This window comes from Lytechinus variegatus, chromosome 7 (assembly GCF_018143015.1).
Source record: "Lytechinus variegatus isolate NC3 chromosome 7, Lvar_3.0, whole genome shotgun sequence".
In the NCBI taxonomy this organism is placed as follows: domain Eukaryota; kingdom Metazoa; phylum Echinodermata; class Echinoidea; order Temnopleuroida; family Toxopneustidae; genus Lytechinus; species Lytechinus variegatus.
In genome coordinates, this window is record NC_054746.1 from 39,909,935 (window position 1) to 39,921,086 (window position 11,152).

The 11,152-nt window shown below is 32.4% G+C and overlaps 1 protein-coding gene across 1 annotated transcript; it reads right to left on the reverse strand.

The window, feature by feature from the left end:
* Window positions 1-366: 366 nt before the first annotated feature.
* LOC121419274 lies at window positions 367-9,603 on the reverse strand. The gene is made up of 5 exons (XM_041613664.1): window positions 9,121-9,603; window positions 7,142-7,211; window positions 6,286-6,351; window positions 5,422-5,546; window positions 367-2,475 (listed from the first exon to the last, which is right to left on the reverse strand). Exons 1-5 carry the CDS (start codon window positions 9,230-9,232, stop codon window positions 2,363-2,365), a joined length of 486 nt encoding a protein of 161 aa, XP_041469598.1. The 5' UTR covers window positions 9,233-9,603; the 3' UTR covers window positions 367-2,362.
* Window positions 9,604-11,152: the final 1,549 nt, after the last annotated feature.

Below are 11,152 nucleotides of genomic sequence, written 5' to 3' on the forward strand. Positions count from 1 at the left end.
CATACACCATAATTCCCAATCATGTTGAGTCACGATCACATCAATGAGAACTTGGAAATTATCAAATTGACATAATTATGTAAATACGAAATATTAGAATTTGCACTGTGAAACAAATGTGAAAATAAATACACTGGCAGTCATGAAAACAATCTATATTAAAATACTATGATGTCCCTGTATTACCATGATGAATGATGTTGGTGCTCTAACCAAGTATATGTGTAATAATAATAATAATTAGACCATTTATATAGCGCAGTCACTATATAAATATACTCTACTGCGCTGATTATGTGTACAATTATGTGTACATGTGAGTTTACTTTAAAGCCTCAAACAAATCTGCTTTTTTCATTTTTTTAAGGCGGGCAACCATTTTTTCCTGAATTTCTGCATCTTTATGAAGAATTTATATTTACCATACATCAGGTGACATCATGAATGAAAATAATTTGAAATCAGAAGTGTTCTGTTATGTAAAATCATCACAATAACTTTTACAGTATGTACATTAATAAAACTACAAAGAAAAAAAAGAGATCATGATCAGGATATATCTTATGATTTCTACAAAAGTAGTCACACAGAGCATGAAAAGAATAAAATGTTTTCTTTGACATCAATAGTGCCATCTTACCCTGGAAAAATATGTTTCCAGGCAATTTCCAATTTTCATTTAAATTGATTCAAGGAAATTGAGAGCAATTTTTTATGCAATGGCGTAATGTCTCAATATCTCTTCCTTAGAAGGGGTGGGTGGTCATAATGCATACAGTTTCACAAAATACACTGTGAATGACTCCTACAATAGCTGGTATAAGTCAATATCTGAATTCTAGCAATATTAAGGCAGAATAAGTTACATGTATAATATAAACATGTGTTGAATTCATAAAAATGTCTTAACAGAAAGTTGCACACAAAATATTCTTTTTACAGGAAATATAATGTAAAAGTGCTAGCAAACATACAAACTGAAAATCATGATTGGTTGAACAGTTTATACTTCTCCAATACTCTACACATTTTCCCTTTAGCACATACACAAATAGATTGCATAGAAAAGGGTTTAATTGCACTAAGGGTCGAAATACATTGATAATTCTACAGCAATATTACTGTACCAGTATACACACTAGAGCTGCAAACTCACCGACCAGAAAGCTACTATTCAACAACTGACATTATGTGGTTAACTAATTACCAGTACTTTTTTTTTACACCCAAACTCCCAAGCGTTTTTTTTTCTCTATGGTCATTAAGCCCCTGCACTGACAATATAAAATGAATGTGAATGTTGGTACATCACTAAAGATCAAGTCCTACCCAAGAAATAAAGAACAAAATCAAATGCATAATTAAAAGGCTATAAAATTTAGAGTTTTGCTTATTAAAAAAAGGGTAACCTAAACATTAGTTATATGCCAATGAGAGGGCAAATGATACCACACTCTCACATCTTGAATTTTGATGGAGATTTACAATTAAAATCCCCTTGATTGAATCACCATAGGTTACAATACAGCAGTGCAGTAAGTCCACATCTTCAAAAGGATTGTTTAGAGAGAAATAAGTCATGTTTTACAATTATAATGATGAAAATAAAATGAAATACACAATAATAGTGAGTGGGTGACACAATCAGTTCCTTTATTTACATACCACATTGTATTGCACATGTGACTGCTTTGGGAAATCAAGCTAAACTCTATATAACAACTTTCTTATTTTACAATCCAATATTGATGATCTTTCAGCACTAAAGCTAGTTTGATATTTCTCTATTTATTCAAATCAACTTGCTGTTGAGATGGACTTGACCTCTAAAATCATATTAATCTCATTCAACTGAAAAAGTCATATATTCCTACATTCACATCCTGTTTAGTTGAGCAGATGGGCATACTTGTGATTATCTTGCTGGTAATATGAGACAGATCCCTCTTACACTTTTTAAATAAATATTTTTTTTTAAAAATCAAAATTTACACAATTTGATACAAACCATAATACAATAGAGCATGTACCGGTATACATCAGTTGTTATTGTGTTCTAAACAAAAATCTGTTAGCCACCACACAGCTTCATTTCACTAACTCTGCACAAACTAGGTGATGGGAGATGTGCATTGGAACACATGTATGATGAAGCAGTGCACAATAAACAATCTGTTCACAACTCTCACACAAGATGTACTGGCAATGGTAACACTGCATGACAATTAGTTTTAAGCTATATCTGACATGGCAACGAGTGAGATGGCCCTTTCACTTCATCTTAGGACCTCACTAGACATAGACCTTACAAAGGGACAGGAGGAGGCCTTTAAATCAAGATAATGGATCAAAAGAAGGGTATTTAAGCTTGATTCTGCTGCTCTTCCTCAACCAGCTCTTTACGATCTTCTGGGTTCCGTGTTGACTTACAAGTCTTGGCAATATAAAGGAATCCAGCGATGAATAGCATAATACCTGCATATTTCAAGAAATAAAAAAAGGGTAGTCATATCAAATAAAGAATTGCTCAGTTAATGTAGGTACTTGATGGGCTTCGACAGCTATCTGAAGTGTAAAACTACATGAAGTATTTCTAAGGTTCCTTTATATAGTTTAGTTTTATCTAGATTGTTGAAATCAGTCAGATTGTTGCAATGTATTGTATGTGTACTCCATATGATCTAGTAGGTAACTTGGTTTGTCAATGTCAACTACAGTTTGTACATGTTTTAGTGAATATGTACATGCTGTTTTATGCATATTTTGTAATCACCAAAAAGACAAGAAAAGGCTGCTCTACCAAGCATCACACTGCAGACTACACATTGCACATGCAAGAATGGGACTGCATACAAATTTTTGGCCTAAAAACAGTTTAAATGATTAAATTGTTTGGCTTTACATATAGCATGAGCATTTTCACGTTAGTTCACCTAAAAAAAATAATTCTCTGCAGTGGACCTTTTCTTTCTGAAAAACACTTATTCAAAATCAAAGTACATGTATACTGGTGTAGATACATGATCTACATGTAACATGTCAATTCCCCCCCCCCCCCTCCTTTTTTATGGTCCATGTCACTGTGCATTGCTATGTTAACATTTTGCCAATTTTTTGGGAAGAATGAAAAATGTCTAGCTGAAAAACAAAGTTTATTGAAAATGACCAAATACATACATTTTTTCTGTCAGAATCATTTGTACATGTATTCCTAATGTATTTTCCCTTCATAATATAATTATTTTTAAAAAAAATTATTGAATTTCCATTTTTATTTGAAGGGGTGGATGGAGGAAATACACCCCAGAATTCAAATTCATATATTTTCACATCTCTGAAAAAAAAGACATGGTTCATTGGTATAAAAAGAAATCAAATGATTCCAATATACGAGTAACATGAGTAAATACTGACAATTGCAGAATTTTTACTTTAAAATCTATTTTACAATATTATGAACTACACAAAAATAGAAACATAATTTACTTAAAATTTGAAAAAAATTGAAAAGCACTTTTCATGATAACATACATGTATAAATTTTTACAACTATTTTGATAGATGTTTTTTTTTTATTTCGATAGATTAATAATCCTAAGGATTGCAATTATAAAAGACTAAAGAGCATGCTGGCTGTATTTATAGATCTGTGTATTATTTGCTGGTATTTTTCTTAATAATGTTATGATAGTGGTGCAAAACACATGATACACATCATGTCGCTGCTTTGTAAAGGTTGAATAAATTATATTACAACAAGACCCATACTCAATGTTCCATTACACCAGTACATGAATATCAAATACAAAATGCTTGGCTTCAGTGTTTATGTTACATGTAGCTTCTTAACATTTCAAAGCTCCAAGCATTAGCCAAAAGAAAAAAACCATTGATAAAATACACAACAAAAATATGGAATTATAAATGAATTATTCAAACATAAATAGAACTTAATGTATAAAGAAATAAATTAGAATTAATAAATGGACACAAGATCTATATGAAACATATACAATTACCATAATATACTTGCTAATGATATTCATTAAAAAAATTTAGCACTTTTAAATGGTGGGTGTGACCGGGAAAACTTGATAAAAAGGAGTGGACAGGTTTCCTAATATAGAAAGTATTTCAATTCAAACAAACGACTTCATTGCTTTACAGAGACTTAGAACCTAAAATATATTTACACATCACATTCACAAAATGAAAATTTATTCACTTTTTACAGAATAGCAGTTGTATGCATTTTTGTTGCCAGTTTGTATTGTTGGTAGGTTGATTGGTATGTGCACCTGTAGTGTGTTTTCATACCCCCAACCTCAGTTCAGATGGGTCAGTGATTGTGACTAGAAACTGGATCAGGAAATTAGTATGTCTTGGTCATTAGGTCCCCTAGATTACAAAGTTTAAATAAAGAAGTAGCAGAGGAAATTGAAATAGATGTTTCTGTTTTTTTGTTTTGCCCCATTCCCATCCTCCGCTCCCTCCCTTAATTTTTTTGAATATGACCACACAACTGACCCAAGTAAGGTTTATTTTAATTTGTGGTAATGGTTATGTGTGTATCCCTTTTTGTGGTAATGTCTCTACTGCCCCCCCCCCCCCCTCTCTCTATCTCTTTTTTTTTCTCTGTCTTACATGTATTTCTTTTTTTTCTCTCTCTCTTTCAGATCAATGCTCATTGATATCCAAGAGGTATGTTTTCCAACAAAAAATGTCTAAGAATCCAAATGTTATAAATTTCTCTATAGTTCTACATTGTGTTTATTAAATTGTTTTTTTTTGTACTGTTTTTCTTCTTTTTTCCCCCTTCTTTTTATAGCAGAATGATTTGTATCATTATGTAACGCATGATACCCTATTTAGATTTTAAAGTCTGCACATACTTCCATATATATTTTATTCAATTTTATAGGGTATGATCTAATTTTGCAGACACATTTGTCACACTAATTACATTTTATGTTAATACTTAAGAATGTATCTATTCTGCATTTATAAAGATATTAACACAATTACTACATACATGAAGCTCTTAATTTGTGCTGGTATGTCTTTGTATATAATCACACTTGGGTTACTATTCTAATGAGCCAGCATTTCAGCTTGATATATAATGCCCAATGACATACGTATACATGTACCAGTACTTCACTCACTGCAAATAACCGACATTGCAAATCTTTTTGCATTTTGAACTGGGGGTTAAGGCGTGCACCCGTAATCCAAGCTACATTGGGGAAGTTACAAAAAGATGCAGAGGTTTGAGGTTCAAGCCCTGGTCACGTTGAAGGTCAATCCCTGATGGATATAAGCATGTTTGATTGACAAAATTCAATCACACACATTGAATCAATTGTTGATTAAAAATAACATTTGGGATTAAAGTAGAATGAAAAAAAATGTTATTCTTACCACAAAGCAAACGAAGGTCAACACCAAAAGGTATGAAACAGAAGATTCCTCCAACAACATAAACCAATCCTCTTTTCCAGGTGTCAATAAACCATATGGCTTTGATACATTTACCACATCGCTGTCTGTCAAGGCAAGTAACAAGGCACATAATTCAAATCAATTAATCTATGAGTAATAAAATCAAAGAAAATAGTACAGATCAGAATTTAATTGGTATTCCTTCCTGCTTATAAATTTTTATGCAATTTGCCTGCCCTCTTGTGCTATAATCTGAAAATTGTCTGAAGACAAATATTCTTGTATCTTCAGAGATAGAATGAAATCAGTATTCTGAAAATTCTTGTATCTTTTCTTGTAAATTTTCTTGTGACTTTCACTGAGAATGCATGATTTCAGAGCAAAATAAGTGTAAAACTAAAAATGGCACATAAATCTCTTTGTATCCAAGATAACATATAAAGATAGAAGGCATTCTAAAAAAAAAGTTATCAGAAATGTTACAAGAAAAGTTGAGACATTTTCAGAATACCACCCCTGACTAATTTGAAGCAAATTTTAGGACTCCATGATAATGTAAGATTTTGTACATACATATCATTGTTACTTTTAAAATAATGATGCATTGTATAACTTTCTTCTTCCTTTGCATAGAATTGAAAAAAAATGTGTACTATTCTTGTACCATTTATCCAGTCTGCTAATACATACAGTGACATTTTTTGACTGAAACCAATGCATCATTAGTAACTTCATTTGAATAAATAAATTGTCTTTAGTCTTTCTTTAAAACTTTATTTAAAAGTCACTTTGATTTTGTAACTTGTTTAAAAAAACGTAATGATTTGTAAAATGGTTATATACCTGCAGCATGTAGTGTAAGTGAAAAGAGTCATTGTTTCCAATAACAGAACAATTCCACCTGCAACCCTAGAGGAAAAAAAGGTAAAATACAATATAAACATAACATAGATATTCTTCCCTCCATTTCAATTTCAAATTCTAACAATCTATTTCAAAATTGATTTGCTGGATGCATTCATTCAATTTGTCAACCTTTAACTCTTGGGGAACAAATCAACCATACATGTAGTCCATAAATTAATCAGTCATTGCATGTTTAATTTTAAATTTATTAATCATAAATCAAATATCTTTTGTTAATAGTATATGGTTGATTCACTAAATTACAGTTGGATTTAGTATAAATGGACTCTCATAAAGGACTTAAGATTATGCAAGGTATTTGAGTCTACCATAGGTTTCTACAGTTAATCATAATTAGGGTTCCACTGTAACACACTAACACTAAATACAATGGCAATGTTTCTGATATGCGTAAACCTATTGTATGGCCCTGCCTATTGATTGGTAAGGGAAAATTTCCTACTATCTCTGACAAGATACCAAGGTAAATTGAAGGGTCTTCTTTATTTTCTTTTCATCATAAACTAATAACATTTTAAGTATAATGAAATAGGACCCAGCACACTAGCGAAATTAAGGTAACACCACTTCTCAGAAAAAAAGTTGACAGCCCGGGCCTCATCCTAGCTCTTTACATACTGGGCACTTTTTGCTTTTGTCCCATGCAATCGTTCACTTTTAGTTACCTTTACAAATAATCATCTCAAATTGACATTTGAAAATGAAATTGAAAATGAAAATAAATTGATATGGCTTGTTTTTATTTTCAATTTCTAATAGAGCTTATACTTACAGGAGATAGACCCAAATCCAAAATTTGCCAGCAGAGTTGATCACAAAATAAACCCCTACTCCAAGGAGCGCTGTAGTTATCAAAGAAACAAAATTTCTTGGGTTTCATTTTCCATTCAAGTTTTATCATCAGAATGCATGCAATTGAATATCTCTGTGAAAAATTAATATCAAAATCTTTGACTATTAAAGGTCAAGTCCACCCCAGAAAAATGTTGATTTGAATAAATAGAGAAAAATCAAACTAGCATAACGATGAAAATTTCATCAAACTCTGATATAAAATAAGAAAGTTATGGAATTTCAAAGTTTCGCTTGTTTCTCACAAAACAGTGATATGCACAACTCAGTGACATGCAAATGATTCAGTCGATGATGTCCATCACTCACTATTTCTTTTGTTTTTTATTATATGAATTATACAATATTTCATTATTTACAAATTTGACAATATGGACCAACTTGACTGAACCATATAATATTAAACAATGCTAATTCCACGTGTTCAGGGAGGAATTAATTCTCGTTTCACTTGGCAATGAGGAGAAAATTAAAATATTTCATATTTCACATTATAAAATACAATTACAAAAGAAATAGTGAGTGGATAACATCATCAGTCTGTGCATATAACTGTTTTGTGAAATTAAACGAAATATTAAATTGTAATAACTTTCTTATTTTACATGGTCTGATTTTGATGAAATTTTCAGTGTTATGCTTTTTTTTTCTTCTTTTTAGTCAAATCAATTTTTGGTTGGGGTGGACTTGTCCTTTAAAGTTTAAACTCATTCCATAATTGCACAATCCTGGTACAGTGTTTGTGAATTCAATGTCACACTGACATAATCTTGGTGGGTTTTTCTTCTTACTTTAAATGCATATGACTGCATGTAGAATGAAGATCTAGTGCATGAAAAAATTAGGGTCTACTTTACTTTTGAATCAATTACTTTGCGCATAGATCTATTGCAAATCTTAGATCCATCTGCTGAGTAATATGACAAGTGGATGTATATATTACGATCTTTGATATGAAAAGTCCTGGCAGTATCGTCAGAAGGTCCAATCTTCAACTGCCATTATAAGTACAATAATTGGGGCAATTTAGGGATGTCAATGGAAAGAAAAGACAATATTGAACCTTGGCTTTATTTACTGTGAAGCAAATGGCTAAACCTACATTTTAAACACAAAACAAGCTTTATATATATGGTAGGGGGAACTAAAGCTACGCGGGTCCTAATGCTATGTACTACTCCAATGCACATGAATTTCAATTGCAAAATGTGCACTCCTGTGTGCAGCTGTGACTGAAGTGTGACGAACGATTCCTATTCATTTTTTTTCTACATAGGCTGAAATAAATCACTAAACACAGAGAAAACTAGCAACTTTTTTAAATTTTGGAGTTACAGTCACTTTGATTTCATATTTCCCTATTAGAATATATGAACATTATTTAGAAATTTAGGCACAGGAAATTCTTCGCATCATAAATTGAGTGCGTAGCTTTACTAGGACCCCTTCTATGTCAGACGGTGAATTAAATCAAGAGGTGTCTTGTTTAAGACTCTTTAAAATATTTAGCACTTATTTTTGAAAGATGATTTGTTAGAATATTAAGATTGGCACAGTTTGTATCATTTGTACATTAATTGGGTAGCTTAAGGTCCCCCGGCCATGACTCTGAGACAAGGGCTTCTCTCACTATCAGTAGGCCCTATTATCTTTATGAGAAACAATTTCAAAAATTTCACTGAATAAAATTTGATTACATTTACAATTTTCAATATCAATGCCGACAATTTTTAACTCGAATCACACAGCCACACACAACATCAGAACCAGAATCGATCATTCAACAAAACAATCAATTTTGCATTCATCATTTTTTGACAATGGACTTCATCATCGATCATGGAGGATAACATGTTTTGACTGTCTTGTTAAAAAGAAATCACACATCTAAATACTCACCAATTGCAGTCATTAATGCCCAAACATTAGAAGCACATGCTGGATGGCAACCAAACAGCTGAGATCTTACAGATCGACTCGTTCTAACCGTTATTCTGTGATCATCCGCCATCTTTTGCTGTTGTTTCTTCCACACGTCGCTCACTGCACTCTTCTGATCTCAACACATGCAATGCAATGCGGGGAACTTGAATTGAGCGAGCGGAACTGTACGATGTTCACCTCGCTGAACTTTCCCGTCTCGTTTGTTAATGAGCCCAATGACGTGTGCGTGCTCTTTCAATCATAATAAACTTCGGGCTATCATGTGACATACAGCTATACATGACAAAGGCGATGACAACTCGACCCAAAACGAACCTTATTTTCCGGCCTTGGAACTGTTCCTTGTATTGTTTGTTGTATGTGAGTCATTAATGGCAAAAGCAGGGTCAATGGCATTTCCAAGCATGCCAACATGCATGCCATGGCCAAGGGGTTAGTCCAAGGGGGCGGGGCACAAGGGTGTGGTCAGGTGCGTTGCTCCTTTGTTTACATCACATGACAAAGGATCGGGAACAAAATGAAACAGCAAAACAAAATCATTGACCTTCAAACGAAACCAATACACATCAATCTCAATGAAGACTAAAGCTGAATGTTGTAAATCTAATTGTTTCATTTTGAAATATACATCGGGGAGTATGATTTTTTTTTCAAACTTCATGACTGAGCATAATATTACTGAAATATCTCTGTTGACGCTCCAAAAGTCAGTCCATTATTTACATCATCATAGACAACAAATTAATATTGTTATGTACCAACTGTGCACTCTGCTAATGTAGGTAATTTAGTTTACTTCTGGCTTGTGACAGCAATATGAACATGCAGCTGCAGTGCAGAATATCCTTTTTCCTCGATCACTGTTTTCTTCTTTTTTTCAATTATCAAGGATTTTCTTACCTGAATAATTGTATCAAATGTACCGGTATTTGTCATTTATTTGAACAATGAATACATTATTAATTAATTCAGGTCTTACATATTTTAAATTATGTTAATTCTGAGTGTGTGAGTATAGGATATAGGGAGTGGGATATTTCGACTGGGGGCACCTAAAGGAGACCTTTTTTTGAATGACGGGGATATTAAACCCAGACCTCTCCTGTTTATATTCCGGCTACTTTCCTCATTGTTATTAGTTTTTTTCTATTTTCTCATCTATTTCCCATTTTTAACATCATAAGTGCAAAATCATGGGTCTGATATACACCCACCCCATGTGGTAACCCCCTTGGACTTGGACTTCAATAATTATAGCTGGTGGTAATAAAAAGTAATTGAGAATCACATTAACACCTGAAAACATTACAGACATGTGTAAAGTCATGTATAACTTTTGTAACAGCCCCTAGTGAATTTGACTGTCATGTGTTCTTAAAGGACAAGTCAACCCCAACGAAAAGTTGATTTGAATAAAACTAAGAGACAAATCTGAGCAGAACAAAGAAAATTTCATCAAAATCGGATTTAAAATAAGAAAGTTATGACATATTAAAGTTTTGGTTAATTTCTCAAAACTGTTATATGTACATCCTGGTCGAGTGATCGGTATGCAAATGAGACTGATGACATCATCCATTATCTCTTTTGTATTTTATCATATCGAATATAACATTCTCATTGTCTATTGAAGTAAAGACTACTAAGTAATTCCTGCCTGAATATGTGGAATTAGCATTATTTCAATACTATATGATTTAGTCAAATCGGCCCTTATCTGTAAAAAATGGAATAATTTATTTGAACAATAAAAAAAAGAAATTACAGTGAGTGAAGAACATCACCGACTGTCTCATTTGCATGTCACTGAGTGTGCATATAACTGTTTATTGAAAAATAAGCGAAACTTTGAAATGTCATAACTTTCTGTTTTACAACTGATTTTGATGAAATTTTCAGCATCCTGCTAGTTCAATTTTTCTCTATTTATTCAAATCAATATTTTTCTTCGGTGGATTTGACCTTTAAAGAACACCTAATATATGTA